At 35.9% G+C, this 23,075-nt stretch overlaps 2 protein-coding genes across 3 annotated transcripts in view; one reads left to right on the top strand and one right to left on the bottom strand.

Moving 5' to 3' along the window:
• The first annotated feature begins 4,785 nt into the window (after window positions 1-4,785).
• OSGEPL1 (O-sialoglycoprotein endopeptidase like 1) lies at window positions 4,786-16,595 on the top strand. Of its 2 annotated transcripts, XM_036857203.1 has the most exons (8): window positions 4,786-4,898; window positions 6,077-6,317; window positions 10,019-10,406; window positions 11,199-11,403; window positions 11,480-11,628; window positions 12,783-12,913; window positions 13,037-13,108; window positions 14,575-16,595. In XM_036857203.1, the coding sequence occupies exons 2-8, from the start codon at window positions 6,097-6,099 to the stop codon at window positions 14,651-14,653; spliced, it is 1,245 nt and encodes a 414-aa protein (XP_036713098.1). In that variant the 5' UTR covers window positions 4,786-4,898; window positions 6,077-6,096; the 3' UTR covers window positions 14,654-16,595. The 2 variants fall into 2 exon arrangements, with proteins under 2 accessions (XP_036713098.1, XP_036713100.1); XM_036857205.1 differs by lacking the exon at window positions 13,037-13,108 and having other exon boundaries at window positions 4,812-4,898; window positions 14,575-14,688.
• Window positions 16,596-17,585: 990 nt separating this feature from the next.
• ANKAR (ankyrin and armadillo repeat containing) overlaps window positions 17,586-23,075 on the bottom strand; it is a 65,342-nt gene continuing 59,852 nt past the window's right edge. The window contains exons 20-22 of the mRNA XM_036857201.1: window positions 21,578-21,774; window positions 19,175-19,221; window positions 17,586-17,890 (exon numbers count right to left, since the gene is read on the bottom strand). Coding sequence (XP_036713096.1) covers window positions 17,646-17,890; window positions 19,175-19,221; window positions 21,578-21,774 — 489 coding nt within the window. The 3' untranslated portion in view covers window positions 17,586-17,645. The remainder of the gene's footprint in view (window positions 17,891-19,174; window positions 19,222-21,577; window positions 21,775-23,075) is intronic.

Genomic DNA, 23,075 nt, shown 5'->3' with positions numbered 1-23,075 from the left:
TGAGCCAAAATTTAATCCTTATTCTGTGTAACTCTTCAATTAGTTAACTTTTAAACTGTTATCAACAGCACTGAATATTACCAGAGCCTTCACCATTTTCCATATGATATGGTTTCAGATTTCTCCCACTATCCTGGTAATTATGCTGTAAGTTGCAATTTATTATTATATAGCCCTAAGCTAACTACAAGAGGTGATAGATGTGATGTCACTACAACAGTACCACTTCCCTTGTTCTGGATACTTTTTATTTTTAATGCAGCCTATTATTTTAGCTATTTTGAGAGCCACGTATCACTGATTCACTTTATGGTCACTAAAACCTCAAGTCCCAACATGTAGCGCTGTTCAGTGGTGGCTTTCCCTTCATGTACTTATTTAATGGATTTATTAAACCAAAGTCTAAGATTTCTTATTTTTTCTATAGATCCCCATGTTGTTAAGATTTTAGCCTGTTGATTCATCTTGTCTAGCTGAAGGTGAATCTTCTCATGCAATATATTTCTCTTATAGTATGTCTCCTATTTTAGTATATATCACTAGTAAATATGACTCCAAAATACCCTCATGCTAATCCTGCAAAAGACAAATGCAGCAACCCAGTATAGACCAATGCAGTTTAATAATCTTTCTAACAGGACAGATAGAAAAGTGTAATTCCCAAAACAGTTACATGGATATTACATATTGATGTTGGAAATGTAAACAAATTTAGTACTGGGAAGACAAGTCTAGGTAAAATAAAAGGAATTTTTGAGTAGCACTGGGCAGGGAAGTAAGGTAGGTAAGAGAATAGCAAAGATAAACCTTTATTTTGCTTGATGTCAAAAAGTAGTGAGATGTCTCATGTTTTTATTTTACTCCCTAATTTCAGTTCCAGTTAAAAATGATTCAGCAGATAGTTTGTTATATGGGGTTTAAAAGCTTTTGTTTAGCTACAGGTGAATGTATAAGAATTATAAACATCAAATTTAGAATACTGAATATCTTGGGTATACAGTACCCAGAAAGCTCAACTGTATTGGGTGATACTTTAGCTCTTAAATTGGGTGTTGGGTTCACAAAAGTTGATTATATTATTCTTGACACTTTTTCATAATCTAAAATATTTCACAATTAAAAAATAGTTTAGTAAAAATATATTTGGATTTTATTTTATGTTCAGTATAGTAGTGTAATTTATTCTATTTCTTGACTCATTCAAGTCTTAAATAAACAACTAATGGTTATGAAAGTGGCTCAACCTGTAGCTCTAAAGTTCTATATAATTTTAAGTTAGCAGATAAGCCAATTTTATTACTATGTCCTTTCACTCTAACTGCATAATTACATTGATAAAAATACATTCTTCTCAAATTCAAGAATTTAAGTAAAGAAACTACATCATTAACACTGTAGAATGAACTTTAAAATATGAGAGGAATTTTATAATATATAAATATTCTGACTTTCCAACTATATAGTTATAAATTTTTTGACAACACTTTTTTGAAAAACTTGAAGATTTTGCAAGATAAGCATGCATTATCTTCTTCACTTTGTAATTTTCAAAATGGAAACAGAAGAGCAGATGATTTATTGGCTATTGCCCAGGAAAATACGAGTATACCAGCTACTACATGAAAACCTGATACAATGATCCTGCTTTGAAACGTTCGTCCCTCCTTTGAATTATCAAACGCATGCTTCTATCATGGTGCTTAATGGTCATAGGGAGTTTATGGAAGCAACAAAGAAATTCACCCTCTCCCTCTACTGCCAAAAAACGTAGACCCCACACACTTGAAAAATAAGGTCATCTGGGTATGGCAATTTCTCAAAAAATTAAACAGAATTACTATATGATCCAGCAATTCCACTTCTGGGTATATATCCCAAAGAAGTGAAAGCAGAGACTTGAAAAGATACTTGTACGACCCACGTTTATACCAGCACTATTCATAATAGTCAGAAGGTGGAGGTAACCGAAGTGTCCACTGTCAGATGAATGCATAAACAAAATATGGTGTATATACACAGTGGAATATTATTGAGCTTTAAAAGGAAGGAAATTCTGACACATGCTACCACACTGGATGAACCTTGACATTAATGCTAAGTGAAATAAGCCAGTCACAAAAGGACAAGTACTGTGTAAGCCCACTTACATGAGGTACCTAGAGTAATCAAAGTCATAAAGACAGAAAGAATGGTGGTTGCCAGGGGCTGGGATGAAAGGGAAATGGGAAATTAGTGTTTAATGGATACAGAGTTTCAGCTGGGGAAGATGAAAAAGTTTTGGAGATGGATGGTAGTGACCGTTGCACAACAATGTGAATGTACTTATTGCCACTGAACTGTTTAAAATGGTGATTTTGTTAACATATTTTGACACAATTTTTAAAAAGCAGTATATTTGTAAAATAAGCATAATCGTTCTGCAAACGAAATAAAAAGCAAAATATCTTCCAAAGATGAGACCTGATTGATGATATTACCATTAATGAAAGAATGTTCCACATCAAAAAATATTTGTCAGCAAAGAAGCTTTAAAAAGAGAAAGGCAAATGACAGTGTATTTTTAGCACAATCCAACCTATGAAGAACATAAGGTATGTGACTCAAGTGGAAAGGGGTGCATCAGGCCTGAAATATTAGCCATTAAAAGCACCAAACTCGTTTCTATTGCTTCCATTCCATTGTGCTAAACAATCTGGTTATAATTTGGATCTGGCTTTCATTGTAATTTGATCAACACAGAGAAGGTGAGGATCAGCAAGCTCAACTATCCTAGACCCTCCATCATTTCTCTTAAGTTAATACATTAGCATTATGGGTTTTACATAGCAGTTTCTAAGCAAGTTGAGTGTGACTCAGCACTACAGAGTCCAGTCACTTCCAGATCTGATAAACCAATTTCAACCTAAGAAAAGAACCAGATGTTGAAACCCAGTAATCACACCATGGTCCTGCTAGACTGTGGATACTGCCTTCCCCCAGCAACTTTTCTCTCAATGCACATTTTCCATAATGCTGTATTGTAATTGCCTATTATTAGACTCAGTTCCTTGAAAATAGAAAATGGATTTTATCTTTGATCCCTAACAACTAATAAACTGCCTAGCACAAAGGGAAGAACCAATAAATATGTGATACGTGAAAACGAAATCCAGTTTAGTAAGACATAATTAGGGAATGAGTATTGTAAAGATTCTTATATATAAAGTTTTCCTCTTAAGTTTACAAACGGAAAGCTAAGCAATAGCAGAGACAAAGTGAACATATTTAGATTCAGAGCTCTCAATTCAAGTTGAAGTTACAGTGGTTAGGCCATATTTTCTTGAGAATGCCCATGAATGTGGCATTCAAACCATATGATGTGATCTGCATGAAAGCTCAGACAAGCCCCAGAGAGCATGCCTTTCCCGCAATAACTTCTCCAGTACGATAAAGAACATGGAAGCTTATACCTTCACTTGCCAAATACGTGGGACTGGTGTAAGTACCATTTCTTTCTACCACCCACATGCACTCAAAGAATAAAATTTCTTCCTAATGTGTCCTAAAGTTTGGCTCTTTCACATAATGCAGCATTCAGACTCAACACCAGCCAAGAGTGCCCAGTTAAGGATTCTACTATTGATACTACCAAACACAACAGGGATAACTCTTGACAGCACAGGAGAGCACTGGAACAAAGTAATTCAAGTTGCAAGAAAAACAATGCCAGACGGGAATGAGTTTATGTTCAGAATAGATCACAGTGTATAAGAAAATAACTCCTGACCTATCATATGCAATCAGGATGACTACTTTTTCTTAACCTTTAGGTCTTAAGTTTTCTTTTTTTCCTGTTTTGGGTGAACAACACATCCTAGGGAAAATATGAACTATTTAATCTTCCGTCAGTTAAGAAAACAGACTCCAGAGCAGATGGCCTGACTTCTAATACTAGCTCTGCACTTACCAGCTGTGTAACCTGCAAATCACCCAAACTCTGTGGTCCAGTTGTCTCATCTGTAAAATGAGGACAGTAACTACCTCATGCGATTGTTGTGAGGATTAAGTAAATTAATCTGCAACAGTGCCTGGCACATAGTAAGTGCCACTTTATTGTTAATTATGGTTATTATTGTCACATAAATGAAATTTTTTATAAGTTCTACCTTAAAAATTCTTACTAATGTCCTGATAATTATAAATTTACGTATCTGGAAATTATGAATTACACGTCTGCCACTAGACCATAACTGTGACTTCCCTACCTCATACCAAGAGCTTCACACCATGCAAGGCGCAGATACATGTGCCAGCCCTGTCCAACCTTGCATTTATAAAGTCCTTGTTCAGTAAAATCTTAGCTCCTAGCAGGGAAGAAAAACAGATTGGGATAAATCTGTTGAAATGGTAACAAGTTCACATACAAATAAAAACAAAAAAAGACTGAAGGAGGTACAAGAATGGGAGTACATACTATGCTGAAGTACATACTTTACCTTCAGAGTAAGCAAAGACATACTTTTCTCACAGTTGTGTCCAAATTCCAGCCTAAGGCAAAAAATTTTTTTCTTTTAATGTAGCGTAGTGTTTAGAACCAAATGTTATGTAGTCGAATCTGTGTTCGGTCTCCACTAGACCAGTCACTAGCCGTGTGACCTTATAGAAGTCTTACCTACAAATCTGAGAGAATTGCTTGAGCGCACGATCTGGGGAATGAGAGCCTTTGTGCTTATATTTACTCGAAGAGTGACGCCCTCTAGGGTAATAGCAGCCGACCCTGGCGACGGGACGCGGGCACCGTGTTGATGACATCACTTCCGGGGCGACAGGTTCGGGCTTCCTTGCGCCTAGGAAAGGGCGGTCGATCGGCTTTGCTGCGGAAAGGAGACGAGTACTGGTGACTGTCGTTCACGAGGAAGGTGGGTGAAACTGCTCAGCCCTCTCTCCACTGATGCTTTCGCGCGCCTGGAAAAGCGGTTCCAGTCAGAGTCCCTCGCCTTCTTAGAGCAGACAGAGACCAGCGCTGGCCAAGTGCCCAGGGTTCGCTTGGGATCCTTCCTGGCCCGAAGGAGGAGGGCTTCGCACAAGCTTCCTTGGCTGGATTTAGTGACTATAAGTCTGATTTCTCGTGGCGCGTCTGTTGGGGCTGCATCCTCTGCAGGGGTCCTCTGTGAATAGGTCGCTTATCTCTAATCCCTGGATGCCCTCTGCTCCTGTGGAACAATAAAAGTTCCAATATTCGCTCTTTTATTTTTTTCCATTTTGTCCATTAGTGTGATAGGGAAAGAGCCTACTTAAATATCTGGAAGGTTCTAGAACAGGTGATTTGGGGGGGCATGAGACTAGATAATTTGGCAGTGTGAAATAACCAGGGTGCTTTAATGATGGACTGCTGTTATTTGGGGCAAAGAGGATTTGGGGAGATCCCTGTTATGATAAACCTGTGGCAAAAATGGAGATTTAATTCAAACAATTGTAATTAATGGATAAAATAGGTATTAGGTTACGGTCGTTTTAGTTGAGATGCTCTTTTAAGATGAGCTTTATGAGAACACTTGTTTCTAAACTTAGACGACTAAATCTTTGTGCTTTATGTGAACTCTTGTTTTCCGACCGAATGATTAAATTTTTCTTTTGAAAGATGTTTCCAGGAAATGGAATGCATTGATTTTCATCAGTTCCATTTTGCCCTTATTGTTTGATTTTTTTTAACCACATTTTGTCTTAATTTTAGCTATAAAAAAATGAATAGCACTTTCCAAAAGACTATACATGCAGCTGTTGTACTGTAACATTAGCTGTTTTATAAAGAATAATCAATAGTTTGGTAAGAACAGCATGCAAGTAATAGTAATACTAAAAATTTTATATCTAACTTCCCGTTTTCCCTCTTAAAGAGCATTATATTCATTCATACTGTTATTTATATTAACAGATTTCTACAGACTAAAATTTTTTGCTTTTACAAAACTTTCCTAAATTTTTATAAAACTATATATTGAAAAATAAACCAAGTTTTTGGAATTTTGCTTTACTGAATGGGCTAGTGGCTAATGTCAGTTCCAAATAATAGTTTGTTTCTTTAATTCTTTTCCAGGAATTATCTATACAGTAAATATGCTAATATTGAATAAGACAGCAGGAGTTTTTTCTAAACCATCAAAAAGGAATATGTATGAATTCCTAAGAAGTTTTAATTTTCATTCTGGAAAACTATTTCTTCATAAACTAGTATTGGGAATTGAAACCAGTTGTGATGATACAGCAGCTGCTGTGGTGGATGAAACCGGAAATGTTTTGGGAGAAGCAATACATTCCCAAACCGAAGTTCATTTAAAGTGAGTAGACATTATCTTGGTAGTTTCCACTTTTTTTTGGAAAAATAAAATGAAGTAATTTTTTTTGTATTTATTACATATAAAAGTTAAATTTTAAGAACTAATTTCTTCTTTCATGCAGAAGTTTCTAATAACTGCCGTAGAAAACCTTAAACCCCTCAACCTGGCTTTTAAGGAGCTCCACAATAAGGTCCCAACCTTAGCTAATCCTGTTGCCAAAAAGAAACTAAACTCCAATATTTATCCATGATTTCCCCTCATGCCTTTTCCTTTTTTGTCCACCTGTATGTTTCATGGTCTCAACTGAAGTCCTAGGAAAGTATGACCTGACCTCTAGCCTGTGTTAATCACTGCAAAAGAAAATCCTATTCACATTTACACATATAATTCATATTGGTACTTAAATAATAATATACTGTTGTATTAAAGCACAGAATGGTGCCAGGTTTATAAACTCAGATTTTTCCAGAGGGCCACCAGACAGGTTACATAAATAGGTGGGCTGGGTATAATGTGGAGAATATCTATAGGAGGTCACTACTCAGCTCCAGCCAGTTGTTGCCATGCAAGAATGTAGGCCTTATGTTATTTGATTATCAGAATTTTCGAGAGAAAATGGAAATCCAGAATGTTATGGTAATATCTCCCAGATTTTAAAAATTAGTAGGTAATTCAGATATATTAAAATACCATACAGTTCAGATATGCCTTCAAGCCATTAATTTACAACATCTGAATAGTGAAAAAGGTTGGTGTTTTGAGATCACAAACCTGTGTGTGAATCATGAATTAGTGATTGGTATTGGCGCTGACTTTGGGAAGTTCCTGATCCTCTCTGATTCTGTTTTCACCTCCAAAAAATGGGAAAGATAATACCTGCCTTATAGGATTGTGGGGTGCATAATAGAAATAATACAGAATATTAGAAATAGTATACGTGAAGAGGCAGAGTAGGCCTCTAATGGTTACGTATTCTATGAAAGGGACTGTGGTAGGTCTTCATAAGGCACAGTGAAATACTAGCAAGTCATAGCCTTCAAGAAGCTTAACCTAATCTTTGAGACATGGTATGTAGACCTACAAGGAAAGTTAGCAGTGCAAGGCAGCATAAAGTGAGTAGCAAAGAAGTAGTGCAGACAATAACTTATTACCATGCCTTAGTTTTACAGTCCTTTCATTATTTTGGGGTGTATTGGACATTTGAACATGTAAATGTTAGCTGCACAGAAAGGCCTACCCTAACCACTTAATCTAAATTAGGTACTCCCACCCTGTTTATTCTATATACCATATCCTGCATATTTTCCTCGTAATTCTTTTCATAATTTTTATGTTTGTTTACTTATGTACAGTCTTTCCCCCAATAGACTCTCAGCTCCATGGTGACAGGGGCTGCGTCTGTATTAACCACTACACTATGCCTAGTGCCCGCACCTGACATGTTGCAGGGGTCAGTGGCCTTGAGAGATAGTCAGGCCTTCAATGAAAGAGGATGGAAAGAATATTGTAGGCTGAGAGAGCATCACTGGCAAAGGCAAAGAGGTGAGAAAGTACTGGACAGACAGTTTAGCTAGCGCATGAGTCACTTGAGAGGAATATATAGGCAAATAAGCTATTTGGTACCATCTCCTCAGCGCATCTCAGCATTTATTGAATACCTACAATTGCAAGGCAGCATCTGAGGCACTGTGGGTACATATATATGATCCCTTCCTCTGAGCAGCTTACCATATAAAGTGGTTTACATTCTGGTTCAGCCACTGACTAGTTTTGAGACCCTGCACCATTTTCTGTGTCTCAATGTCCTGATCTGTGAAATGGGGCTAATAATGACAACCAGCTCATAATATTGTTGTGAAGGTTAAACGTGAATTCTTTTAAAGCATTTAGTGCAGTTCTTGACAAATAGCAAGGGCTCAAAAAAACCTACCTATTACTAGTAACAATAGTACTTCTCTTACTACTATAAATAAGTGAAGAAGACAGATAGGTAAATAGGTCATTGTAAAACAGCATGGAAAGTGCAATAATAGAGGATTGCTTGGAAGAGGAGTTCTTAATTTCGAGCCAGAGACCTGAAGGACAATCTTGACTTCTCCCTCACCACTCTGTACCCAAATCAGTCATCTAGTCATAGTAAATCTACCTCCCAAATATTTCTTGAAACTTTTCCTCCCACTTTCCACTTAGTGCAAGCCCTTATTGTCTCTTGCCTGGACTTTTGGCTCCAGTCTTGAGGCTAAATGGTTTCACTGCCTCTTTATTAGCTTTGTTCTTTAATCATCCACTTTCCATACTGTCTACAAATTATTATTTGATTATTAATTAATTGATTTTATTAATCATAATTAATTCTTTGAGAATAAAGCCATCTTATTCATCTCTTTTGTCTCTGATGCTTAGCATAATCCTTAGAAGATAATACATAGAAGAGGCACAGAAAGGAAGGGGAGTAGGCAAGTGGGAGGAGGAAGAAATGAGTAGGAGGGAGAGGATTTGGATTTAAAGTCTCCCAAATTCCAAGAAAGTAAAAGCTTTTGAGTAGGTGAGTGATGAGGTCAGCACTGTGCTTTTTTTCTGGCAACACAATATAGAACAACTCCAAGGATCAGAGAATGTATCTAGGGAAGTACAGTTAGAAGGCTTTGAATAGACTGAGTTAATGAGAGCTTTTCAAACTTGGTGGTGGCAATGGGACAGTGCTGACCTTATCAATGGTGATAAACTTAATTAAATGTGGAAAGTGAGGGAAAGAAAGGAGATAAAGATAAGCCTGGAAACCCAAGTGATTAGGAGGTTATTGATGCCATTAACAGAATTGAGGAATATAGGAGAAAAAGTCACTTTGAAGAATTAAGGAAAATGGTATTATATTATGGATGTGTTGAAATAAGATCATTTCTTTTAAATATTGCCCTCATTGACTGACACAGTACATATTTTAACTATTAAATATTCATTGAATGCCGTGTATATAGATCTTACAACATCAATATTTGAAGGGTTTTTTTTGAGATTAGAGGTACATCTTGCAGACCCTCTATATTTTTGCTCTGCCTCTCTGATCAGTCACATGCTGGCAAATTTTTTGCTAACAACTTTGCCTTCTAATTCTTTATTCTTGACATTTGGAGTGGTCATCCACTGCTTGTCCTACGTGGACCAAAAACCAAAATTACCAATCCAATTAAAGATTGGATTCCCAAACTTTATTTCAGGATTTCAAGCTGTCTACTGCCCTACCATGAGCTCAAGTGCAGTGTGTTTAAAAATAAACTCGTCTTCTTCACAAAACTGTCTTCATGTTTCTCTCTGTTAGTATTTCTTTTCTTCCAGTCAGATTAATTTTCCTAAAATCCAGTTTTATCCTGTCCTTTCCTTATTCAAGACTCCTTCCTTAGAATGCTTCTCAAAATTATTTTGGTGATTTCATTTATCAAGAAACAAATCCATAGGAGTTTGTTGTATAGAGTTTTGAAAAGTCAGAGACATTAAATAACATCCTTAATCACTGAATGTTGAGTTCTTATAATGTACTGCACATTATAAGGCACACATAATTTGAAACTACTTGACTTACTAATGTCTTTAGCTATATAATGGTTAATTTGAAAACATGCCTTCAGCCATAATGTATACTTTTTCTTTCTCTATTTTTATAATCTTAAAATTATAAAAAGCTGTTTTTTTATATCTTTCAGAACAGGTGGGATTATTCCTCCAGTAGCTCAACAGCTTCATAGAGAAAATATTCAACGCATAGTGCAAGACGCTCTCTCTGCCAGTAAAGTCTCTCCAAGTGAACTCTCAGCAATTGCAACTACCATAAAACCAGGACTTGCTTTAAGCTTGGGTGTAGGCTTATCATTTAGCTTACAACTGGTAGACCAGTTAAAAAAGCCCTTCATTCCCATTCATCATATGGAGGCTCATGCACTTACTATTAGGTTGACAAATAAAGTAGAATTTCCTTTTTTAGTTCTTTTGATTTCAGGAGGTCATTGTCTTTTGGCATTAGTTAGAGGAGTTTCAGATTTTCTGCTTCTTGGAAAGTCTTTGGATATAGCGCCAGGTGACATGCTTGACAAGGTAATTATTTAAGAATTAATATCTCTATTCTTTTTTGTTAAGGTGTCTGTTTCAGCTAAATAGTAATAGATACACTACTGCTATTCATCTAAATATTTCTGAATATCATATTAGACTGAAAAAAATTATGTGCAGTAGAAAAAAAAAGAGTAGTACATAATTTTATAAAAGATCCCTTCTTACCCATTCCAAATAAAATGATATGAGGTTTACATCAGTATATAAAGGCTCAAATAGTTTGCATATACACTTTTTTTAATCAAATAACATAATATATGTGAAAGAAAGTGCTTTGTGAAGTGTAATGTACCTTTAAAAAGTGAAATAAGAGGATATATAAAGATAACATGAGGACATTAAAGATGTACAAAGTTCTATTAAATGTTACAATTGCTGACACCACTGACAAGCAGATTTCTTTTCCTTTGTTTTAGAATCTTAAAGCCTACTGCCTTATACAAAAAACCTGTTGCCAGCAGCTGAAATGATTGGAAGAAATAGGGCAGGTTCTTATTTTTGAAGTTCATCATTAAGCAGTCATTGTCATTTTCAAACCTATTTTCCATCCCCAGTAGAAGAGCAAAAGTAGATAGGAAGGCAGTGATTGGCCACTATTGATCAGGTTGTCAGAAACAGCAAGATTGTCTGTCTTGACTGACGACCAGCTCTGGTCCATGTTTGTAAAAGTATTGCATGTCTTATTCATCCAGGGTAAAATTCATTTCCTTTGCACCCTGGTTTCAAAATGTACGGTTTCATGACATTACAAAAATTTTTGTTTGTTTTTGATAGGTAGCAAGAAGACTTTCTTTAATAAAACATCCAGAGTGCTCCACCATGAGTGGTGGGAAGGCTATAGAACATTTGGCCAAACAGGGAAATAAATTGCATTTTGATTTCAAACCTCCCATGCAACGTGCTAGAAATTGTGATTTTTCTTTTTCTGGACTTCATCACGTTATTGATAAGATGATAATGCAAAAGGAAAAAGAGGAAGGTATATTTCTAATTAGTAAAGTTGGACAAATAAGTAGTACTGGATTGTACCTAAAAATACCTGCTCATTCCTGCAGGTATTGAGAAGGGGCAAATCCTGTCTTCAGCTGCAGATATTGCTGCTGCAGTACAGCACACAATAGCCTGCCACATTGCAAAAAGAACACATCGTGCTATTCTATTTTGCAAGCAGAGAGACTTGTTATGTCAAAGTAATGCAGTACTGGTAAGTTTTGTAATTTTAGAATAGTAGTAATCCTTTACAGTATGTTACTTTTCTTCCCAGAGTTTAATTGACCCTAAGCATAGGATGAAAAGATCTTTATGCCATATGCTATCCCTGACAGTATGAAATCACGTAGAATAAAAACTAACAGCCATTGGGATTTCCCTGGTGACTCAGTGGTTAAGAATCCGCCTGCCAACACAGGGGACACGGGTTCGAGCCCTGGTCCGGGAAGATCCCACATACCGCGGAGCAACCAAGCCCGTGCACCACGACTACTGAGCCTGTGCTCTAGATCCCGTGAGCCACAACTACTGAGCCCACGCGCCCGGAGCCCATGCTTCGCAACAAGAGAAGCCACCGCGATGAGAAGACCGCGCACCGCAATGAAGAGTAACCCCCGCTCGCCGCAACTAGAGAAAGCCCACGTGCAGCAACGAAGACCCAATGCAGCCAAAAAATAATTTTTAAAAAAGACAGAAGACTTTTAACAGCCATTCCCTGTACAGGCCTGGCAGCTTTATAGGACATCTGTACAGCCTGTGTGGCACAAAAGTTCAAGGCTGCATCTTATTGAATTTAAAAGAGGGTTTACAGTATGAAACAAAATGCAGTATAACTGCTGTCATTATTGAAGGAAAAATAGGCTGTTTCCTTCAAATTTATCTTCCTTTGATGAAATCCCTTTAAATGTGCTTAAAAGCCTTGATAAATTTCCTGTGTAACTGTATCTTAAACTTCGTTCTTTTGAAAATTGTAAAGCGAGAAAAATATTTAAATGGTAGGTTCACAAAATGGAATATTACACAAATATCAAAGGTAATAGTTTAAGAATTACGTAGTAAAATGAAAAAAAAATGCTTATAACTGAAAACTGCAGGGTCTAAAATACTGTACTATAATTGTAATGAGAAAAGGGTTAGAAGAAAATGTACAAAAATGAAAGTGATCATATGGTAATATTGAAATTGTTGGTGATTTTTGTTTCTTTTGCAAATGTTTATTATATAGATCTATCACTTGCTCATTACCCACCTACCAAAATGTGATATTGTCTTATTGTATAATGCTGGTACTTCCCCCAGGTTTAGCTCACAGCTTAGCTCATATTCATGTGTGATATTTGTTAATTTTGGTTTTCTCAACTTTTTCAGGTTGTATCTGGAGGCGTTGCAAGTAACTTATATATCCGAAAAGCTCTGGAAATCGTGACAGATGCAACACAATGCACTTTGTTGTGTCCTCCTCCCAGACTGTGCACTGACAATGGCATTATGATTGCGTGGTAAGCCATGGATATTTGTGCTTCACTCATAATTATGTAAATATTAATTGCCATTTCATCATGCTAAATTTTCTTCCTTTAAATCTTGAGCTAGTTATTTTATTTTTATTGATTCTTATTTAGGAATGGTGTTGAAAGATTGCGTGCTGGCTTGGGCATTTTACACAGCACAGAAGGCATCCGCTATGAGCCAAAGTACGTGGTACCATTCATAATCTTTATGCAAGTTGCATTGTAAAAGTCAAAGCCTGGATTTTGCTTTTATATTTGAGGTTTTCATTGACACTGGTGGTACTTGAAGAAAGAGTACATTAATTTTTTTCATCTAACCTAAGCATTAGATACCTTATAATAAATATTTTTGTTATAGCATTAAATTATATAAATGTTGACAAATCATAGGTTAGAAACAGGCAGTGGGTAAGGATGATGAATTCCCTCATTGGGGACCAGAATGGAAACCATGTCCATGACCTGGACTTTTGCAGTGTTAAGACCCTCTCAGCATCAGTTGCCGTGCTGGAAACTTAAGGAAAATGTGCAAAAAGCATTCAGGTGTGAGACTGGGTTGTGAGTATACTTCTCCACAGGCAGCTGAGAAATGGCCAAAATATAGCTGTTTTCTGGAGGCCTTATTTCCTCTCCCAAATCAAAGTCCTTGGAATAGCACAGTTTTTCAATTTGTTATCAAGTTCTGGTCTAAGCTAATTCTGGAATAGTAAAAACAGTAAAGCAGGATGATGTTTCATAATCTAACATAATTCTATTTTCAACAGTGTTTCATCTGCGGTTTTAAACTTTTCAGCATTTTAGTACATAACTATACCTATGTGAACCACAGACTATTAAGGCTGATCATAAATGAACAGAGTTTAGTTAGTAGTGACAGAAAGAATCCCTTAAGTTGATGGCCTAGGCTCAGGCAGAATCTTACCATATGATCCAAGACTGTCTTCTTGTGGCAGTGTTGAGGCTGGAGATGATGGCTTTTTTTAGGTTGGGGTCCATCTGAAGCCTTGTATAGGGCAACATGGTAAAAAAGCAGAAATCTGAGGCCAAAAGTATTTACTGAGGAAGAACAGAGAAAGAGGGTAGGATCTAAGACCTCTCCTGCCACCGGTGACAAAGGAAGGTAGAAAAGGAGCAAGCCAGCTTTTGAAACCTCAGAGAAGAACGGTAGAAACCTGGAGAATTTCTGAAGTTGGAATAAATGCAGGTCTGACTTTGTATGGTAAACTGTTTTTACCCTGTTAGCTTTGTAGAGCATTATAAGGCATTATTTTGTTATTATTTTCTGTTTCAAGTTTTTATTTATTTACAGTATTTGAGAGAGAACTCTTTCAAAAACATCTCAACCCCAAACTCATTGAATTGTATGCATTAAATATGTATAGCTTTTAACATGTCAATTATACCTCAAAGTGGTTTTAAAAAATTGCCCAATTTAGATTTCTAGCCTTCCTTCACCCATTATTCTGGTTTGAGGTCCTATTGTATTTTTATTTATTCAAGAACCACCATCACATATAATCAGTTATACACTAGATACATATATTGTTTGTCAGAATTCTAAGCAGATAGTTTGCAGAACTAGTAACAGATCAGAAAACAAATAATGTAAAATAATTTGAAATAATGTGATTTGTCTGATTTTGATGCAGATGTCCTCTTGGAGCAGATATATCAAAAGAAGTGGGAGAAGCTGCCATAAAAGTACCACGATTAAAAATGAAGATTTGATTTTTGCATTTCAAAAAAATCCCTAAAGGTAGTAGTAAAGTTTTGATTTTTTGTATATCAAATATATAATACTAATTGTTCATCAAGACTTTCTTTGTTATCCTTTTTATGTTTGATGTTTAACCTGCTCTTCTGAGAGACTATAATAATATGTTATAGTCTTATAAGGGAGTATAGGGGTTTTTTTATTATCAAAAACCAAATAAAACATCTTGTGGGAAAAAGAATATACTGATATTGGCAAGTAGAAAGAAAAACCTTGGAAAAAATATAGCAATTCTGCTAAATCCTGGCCCCATATTATACAGGCATAGATCTTTACCCCCCTTTTTCATATCAGGATACATTAGCCTGACTTTTCTAATGAGAGAACAATTTTAGAAAGGTAGCCAGGTCAAAGTCATGTCAACTCAAGAATTCTAAGTCAAAACAAAAGAATATATGTTAGTAATTATAAAAATATATATTATTAGATATCTTCTCTGGAGCAAATGGGATTTCTCTACATTTCTTAAAATGGGATTTTAAGAAATATGACATGCAAGTAATCCCTCAAGTGTATATTGTACTTTTTAGTTGGCCACATATATTCACATTCATTATTTTAGAAAGTATATTTAATCAGTGAAAATATATGAGGTGAAAAGGGCTGTTTTATTTTTGGATAATGTCCTTTGACTCTGACTTTTACTGCAGATATCGTAACAGTTCATGACTTTTTTTCTGCCCAGATTAAAATAACTGAATGTACTGTCCTTTGAATATAAGGATCATGCTACTAACTATTTAATGTCCTTTGAGAGATTTTGCTAGTAGAGATTTATGTTACATCATCCATACTGGAACAAGTTGTTAATTTTCTAATCAGTGACTTGCTTTATTGAGAAACTAGAGGGTAAGGATAAAAATCTAGAATGAAAAGATTTCTCATTTTAATCCTTCCTTAAGGTGACCTTCCCTTTTGGGAAATTCCATAAGTAATTCTTTTTTCTAGAATTGTGATCGTAGAATATTGCTTTATGATCCTCCATTTTATCCTGGAAATATAATTTATATGAGAGAACATATAGAAACAGCAACATTTATAAAGCTTACATTCTTTGATGTTGAGGTATAGGTATGATATAATTGGTTTGTAACTGTAATTTAGAAGAAACTATTAGTTTGTGAATTCACCTTTTACATTTGGATTTGTATTCTGTATCATGTGAATCTAAATTCACAGAAAGTGTATCTCCTTTGGCTGTTACAATAAGACTGCATATAAACTATGGAAGAAAATTGACCAAAATTTTTTCCCACCATCACAAATTTTATAGGAATATCTATAATCTAAGTTCTTAAAATTTCAAAGTATCAAAACTATTCCAGATGCTACAGACACACATGTCAAAATTAAGTTCATGATATAAATCAGGTAAACTACAGATAAAGAAAACAAGCAAATTCTGGAAGCATTCCATATATTTAGGTCTTTCAGTATTTAGCCAGAAGGAAGGAAGAGAAAGGGAGAAACATTGAACTCTATATTGGCAAGCATGTGTGCCAAAGTTAGCTTATAGTACAGGTAAGAGGCAGGCAATTTGCTGAAACTCTCTATATACTGAGGCCTTTCTCATCTTATGTATAATTTTTTAAAATAAAAAGAAAGTGCAGGGTAATAAAAGTAATCTGTACTTTGGGGCTGTACTTAAGGAGAAATACTGTAAAGTTTTAAGCGTGGTAGGATGGTCCGGCTAGGCCAAGATACGCAGGAAATGTCTATGTTATTGCATGCAAAAAAACCCTGATCATCAACTTTGAAACCACCTGAAGCCAGTTTCAAAGCTCAAAGTTTGCTGTCTAAAGGCTTTTTTTTTTTTTAATATCTCCAGAGGCTTAATGTTTCCAATGATATGAATTCTTAACAGTGCTGAATAAATGAATAAATGAATAAAAGGTTTGTATCATTTGAATTATTTATCCCTTTCTAGTATAAAATATGCCATTCTTCTCAGAATTCCACCAGGAAGTTGTGACTCAGAGCTATTTAGATAATTTTGAATCGAATTTGAAGACTAAAGAGGTCTCTTATTGTACAGTGGTTAAGAGCACAGGCTTTGGACTGTGGCACACAGAAAGCCCTGAGTACCTGTAGCTGCAGTCACCACCATCATTACTGTTATGTTAAAGCATGTTGGAGAAAATAACTGCTAATTAATGTGTGTGTTCACTGCAGCCCAGGTAGACTATAGAGACAATTGAGCAAAGTGGACAGAGAAAAACGGCGGCTCTTTAAAGGACCCACTGAAGCCTAGTTAGCTTTTATATCAAATCCATTTGCTGCTGTAAAAATATGAGAAGCAGACATACATCAAAACTTGCACCTACTGGAAACAGTACTCGTTGGGCAAAGACATCACATGATTCTAAGCCACAAAGAATGTCATCTATTCCAGCTGCAAACCAAAGATACTCTGTACGTATGGAGAATGGTCAACAGTGGTGGCCACACTTTTTAGCCATACTTTTGTGCTTGATGGGAAAGGATTTCAGATTCTTTTTTAGTAAAATGTTTTTAAAAGTATACATTTCAGATTTTAGAAGACTCGTGTACCTGTAGTATTTATCATTAAATATCTTAAGGTAGTACAGTGAGTGTTAACATGTAGGCTACTTTGAATCAGGTCTTTTTAGCCCAGCATACCAATTTAAAAATGTTTCTAACAAACACTTGATATATACACTAATTGTGCCACTTGTGTCAGTTGCTATATCTTAATAGTTTTAAGTGCAGGCATTCTATTATAGAAAATTCTACTTACTTTTTGAAACCATAATTCCGACCTGATGTTAAATTCCAGTAGACATGCTAAGGAAAATTTGTTAAGTATCATCAATATCAAGAACTTCCATTCAAAAAGATTACTCAGTTATATATATTTTACCACAATTAAAAGTAAAAAATTTTAAAAGATTGCTCAGGAATCCTTTTACGCTAAAGTGTTTTTAATTAGCCTTCTGCAGGCTCCAGATTAGCTTTCTGTACATGTTTCCCAAGTTGGCTCAACAGCACTATTCTTGGTCTTGATACAGTTGTGATATCTGATGAAATTGCAGATGAAAAGGAAAAAATATTGTGAGAAACAGTGGCCTTTTTTGTTTTGAAGAGTCCCGTGAAGTTAGTTACAGGAGGTATAAAAGTCAAAGAATCTCTTGGTTGAATTTTGGGTTTTAATTTTCTTCGGTGCTCTTTCCCTAAAAATTAGAGAGCCACAATTAAGTGTCTCTTTCTTAAGCCTAAGATCCCTAGGTATAGTCTCATTGCATTTAGTTCTATATATTTCTGTTTTCTTCACATCACTAAAACATACTAAGAGAACAGATCAATAGCTTCCAGACTTTTAGATGCCAGAGTGCAAAAATTTGTGGGGATCAATATATGGTTGCCAACTTTTTATTATGCCAAGTTGGCACTAGTGAAAGAACAAATGCCAGCTACTTTAAACATCGTTTTGTAAAAGAAGGGATATTTTAATGTCAATAGAAGGTGTAAAAGGCATTATATCAAAATGGAGGACTTTACTTGAATGAAATTAACTTTATCAGAAATTTGATTGTCCTTATTTTTTCTTATGTTACCACAAACCTGTGAAAACTTTATCAGACCGTTACTGGTATACATATTGTTATTCAGAAACCAATATTAAAGTGAAGGAATAATGGAACTGGCTTTATTCTTTTATGTAAATTACTCTTACACTAAAGAAGCTATACAAAAACCAGACGCTCTTCTACCCATGATATTCAGAAATAATAGCCTCCCACACATACTTAGCTTCCCTCATATCTCCCTGAATAAATGAAGTTCTTTCTTCTCCTTTTCTTTTCTTATTCTCTCTCTTTCCATTTGTGACTCTAGCAAAGTGATCTTAATTTCAGAAGGTTCTATTTTTGCTTTTGACAGTAAGGTAATATACGAAGTAAGACTGATTTTGGTCCTACGCTACGCACACATGAACAAGCACTAAGCATATACATAAAACTAGTAAGTAATTTATTTTCCCTATTACATGTCTGATAGGAATTGATGAGTAACATTATAAGATCTAGACTCTGATCTCGCAGGCCTAGGCCACTCAGCCATCATCTGCCAACTTTGAATAAAACTGTACATAGTATCAGTGGAAACAGTGTGGTCTCTGCCCTAAGAACTTATAAGATAGACAAGTTGTACATGAAACGGAATAATAGCAAGATCGTAATTAAAGTCATATTTACATGTTGTTTCAATAATGACTTCTATGCATGGCTTGTGGGAAAAAGCAAAGAGAGTGATTTCTGTCAAGTGATATTAGTAGGGAAGCCTTAAAAGAAATGATTAACATGGGCTTGTAAATGGGAAGATATTTTAGGTATATAGAATTAGAAAAGCATAAGTTTACAGGTAAACTTTTTTTGGTAGTCCCTACATTTTGAATTCTTAGAAATGAACAATTATAAAGTGTCAGGGCTAGAAAGTATAAAAGAAAAATCAATTACCTTTTTTAAAGACAGGAATTATGGATGGTCCTCCATTTTTCTCCAGACTAAAAGGAAAACATTTTTATCACAAAAACTAGATACATATATAAAGACTTAGTACACCCAGGTACCATGTTCAGTGCCTAATGGTCTAATTTATACGTTACCTGTACTAACTATGCATGTTACCTGTAGGTGTTTTATATTCTGTCACTCATTGAACTTGCTTATCACCCAAAACATTTGGAAGAGTAAATCTGCCTTAAGTGATCAGGGAAAGCTCCATGGAAGAAGAGACACTTCGGTTAGGTTCTGAAGAAAATAGGTCTTTAAATGGATGAGGTGGGGAGCGGGTATTCCAGATAGAGGGAATAGGATATGAAAAATTACAGTACTATAAAACAGCACAGCAAGTTCAAAGGGCACTAAGTAGTCTGGTGTGATTGGAATTAAAGGTATCTGGAGACATGATGGGAGATAAGGTTGGAGAATAAAGATCAGGTCATTTTATGTATTAAGAATAAGAGAAAATTTAAACTTTATTTTAAAAGCAATGTAATACCTATGAAATGTTTCAAGCCAAAGAATAACAAGGTATACCTAAGTTAATATGATGTGTGTGGCTTTAAAAGAAGTATTATTTTAATCATCATCCTGTACATGTAACATATAAATATGGTGTTACACAATTTCCCTGGTAATAAAATGTAAGTCTTGATTAAAGTTAAAATATTAAAACTGCTTATCACAAATGTGTTCCTGGTTAATTTGATGAGGAACATTTGCTGTTGTCAACTTTAATGAGGCACAGGCCCCGATCTATTCAATATGTCAGCTTCATGGCTATAGGGTCACGTGAAACTAGCTACTGTTAGGCTCAGAGTACTTTCATGCAGGGTCAGTTAACAGTAAAATTATGGCTCTACATGCTTCAAAATTTATACATCCAAAGACTCTTCTAATCTGCCATTCTTGGGGCTGAATAGGGGTGTGGGAATAGAGAAGTGGAATATGCTCCAAAACAATGCTGTTGTGATCCCAACCAAAATCAATGTACTTTATGTTTCCAGTAGTGGAATCAAGGAATATTTTGTGGAACTTAATCTTTTAGTGCATTTCCCATAGTTTCATTTAAATCAAATTCCTTTACAGGATTGTTATGAAAATTAAAGGGAATAGTCTATGTAAATGCTCTAAGGAGAGTGCATAGAATTATTATTAGTTATGGGAGTAATTGTTATTTGCTTACCAGTTCCACCTCACTTGGTAGCCATTCCTATAAGTTTACTGACCACTTGTTACCGCTTACAATCCTGAAAGTTGAGTGTTCACAACTCCAGAGGGTGCCATTCACCTTACAGTCATTGTATATTTGTATGGTTACTACAACCATTTTCCAGGGGATGGCAGTAAAGTGTACTGAGGAAGGGGCATCTTTTTCTAATTCCCAAAAAGTTGCCGTATGGGCTAGCTGTGGGAGTGACTGTGTAAAATAATACTTCCATTATTTAAACTAAATTAATTTTTTGAACCAGTAAATATTATTTTTAACACTGTCAATTAAAGCAATTGTAATTTAGTTTTCCCTGGCTTATTATATAAAATTAGATAATCAGTTTGGGGTTTTCAGTTTTTCAAAGAATTCAAATTAAAGTGACTCTGAAGATACACTCATTTTTCTCTATATTTAAAATTGACTTATAGAACCATGATACGCTGTTGGGTCCTATTCTCTTCTATTATTGTAGAGTTAATAATATATCTTGAGTAGTTCTGTTTCCTATATGTAAATAGCACTATTTGCAGAGACTTGTAATTCAGCTACAATTACAGAAGAAGAGAAAATATGTCCATTGTAAGGAGATTCTCCTCTTCTGTCTTTTTTCAGAAACTTAAGTTCATGATAGAACTACAACACTGCGGCAAAATCGTCTGAATAAATGCCTGGCAAACTTTGCCATAACTTGAACCACAGGGTCTGATTTAGCCCTGTTTCTGCCCTGGGAATTTGGCCTAGCTTTGGATTAAGTCTGAGAGTCCCACTTGATGCCAAGGTCATAGTGGCATTCCTGGTTGCCTCAGAGCTCTCAAATGTACCCCAGTCTACAAAAAAAAATGGCTTCCTGGATCAGACTTGGAGGCAACCAGTCTTCCAGAAACTTTTCTGAAAGGCAGATGAATAATCCTAGCCAGACAGGATCCCCAAGATCAGGTTGTATTCTTGTCTGCACTTACAATTCTGTTGCTAACTCGGAATTAAAACAGGCTTTGGCAATGGACATTTAGAATGAAATTTATCCTTTGTTTTACAATGCATAGATTCATAACAAGGACAGTTCCCCATGTTTGATCTTCCTTAAACTTCCTTAAAAATTCCTCTCAGTAATTTTACTACTGCAACTTCAAATATAGAAACAATACCTTAAGGAAGGAAGTCCCATTCTTTGTTGCATTTGAAATTCCTTTAAAAATGCTGGGTTTATACTTGCATCTCTGCTGATATTCTTTGTTATACGAAGGAACTGATTAGGCTTATTCCTGCATTCCTTTAATAAGATTCGGAAAGCATGTGCATTGTAAGTTAAGTAGCCAAGAGCACTGGAGCAAGCCATGCGAACCTAAATGAAGAGGAAACAATTTCTCCTTAACCATTGAGCTTTGTTCTTAAAATATCTAACCCAGTGCTCTCATTAAATATTTCATAGGAAAGTCTCTGTAGCTATGTATAGCAAATATGTATGTCAACTGATGGCACTCTATAGATGGAAGCATACCAGCAATATTTTTAGGGAAGGCTGTCAATTGCCATTGATTTCTGGTAGTTGTTCTCAGTCCTGACTGCATTTTAGAATCACCAGGAGATTAAAAAAAAAAAGCCCACCAACTAAATACAGACTCTCTTAGTAGAATCTGGCATTGTGTATTGTTTTTAAAGTGCCACAGGTGATTCTAATGGGCAGCCCAAGTAAGAACCTTTGAGTTTGAGGGCTTCCCTGGTGGCCAGTGGTTGAGAGTCTGCCTGCCAATGCAGGGGACACGGGTTCGAGCCCTGGTCTGGGAAGATCCCACATGCCGCGGAGCAACTGGGCCTGTGAGCCACAATTACTGAGCCTGCGCGTCTGGAGCCTGTGCTCCGCAACAAGAGAGGCCACGATAGTGAGAGGCCCGCGCACCGCGATGAAGAGTGGCCCCCACTTGCCGCAACTAGAGAAAGCCCTCGCACAGAAACGAAGACCCAACACAGCCAAAAATTAATTAATTAATTAATTTTAAAAAAAAAAAAGAACCTTTGAGTTTGAACTAAGACAGTAGGTCTCAGTCTTCATTGTGCATTGGAATCACCTGGATAACTATGAAAATCATGTCTGTATTCCATCCCCTAGAAACTGATTTAATTACTTTGGGGTGCATTGAACTGAACATTGGGACTTTTCAAAACTGCACAGGTGATTGTAATATAGGAAACCAAGTAAGAGAGTATAGCATAAAAGTAAGTTAAAAATAAGCCGCTCAGGGAAGCAACTCAATTTTCCACGGCAAAACCAAAGAAACAAGCACAAGTATCAGGCCATGGGACTCCAGAAAAAGTAATTATTTCTTTGAAGGAAATACCCTCTGCATTTGACTCTGAAGTAATTAGGTTGTTCATATAATTAATAAAAGTATATTCCTGGGAAGTTCTTAGGAGAATCTGTTCATGGTGGCATAAGAAATTCAAAGAAATGAACATAAACCAGGCCCATGCAGGGTATCAGAAGGTTGACATAGTGGTCTTTACACTGGCATCTGACTGCTGTATATGCCCAAAAACCTTCCACACCTTGAACAGTGGTTCTGGACCAGCAGCCTCAGCTTCTGGGAACTTGTTAAAAATGCAAATTCTAGGACCTACACCAGATGTATTAGATCAGAAACTTTG

This window comes from Balaenoptera musculus, chromosome 7 (assembly GCF_009873245.2).
Source record: "Balaenoptera musculus isolate JJ_BM4_2016_0621 chromosome 7, mBalMus1.pri.v3, whole genome shotgun sequence".
Classification (NCBI taxonomy): domain Eukaryota; kingdom Metazoa; phylum Chordata; class Mammalia; order Artiodactyla; family Balaenopteridae; genus Balaenoptera; species Balaenoptera musculus.
The sequence above is the reverse complement of the archived record's forward strand: the minus strand, read 5'-3'. Positions and strand labels throughout refer to the sequence as shown.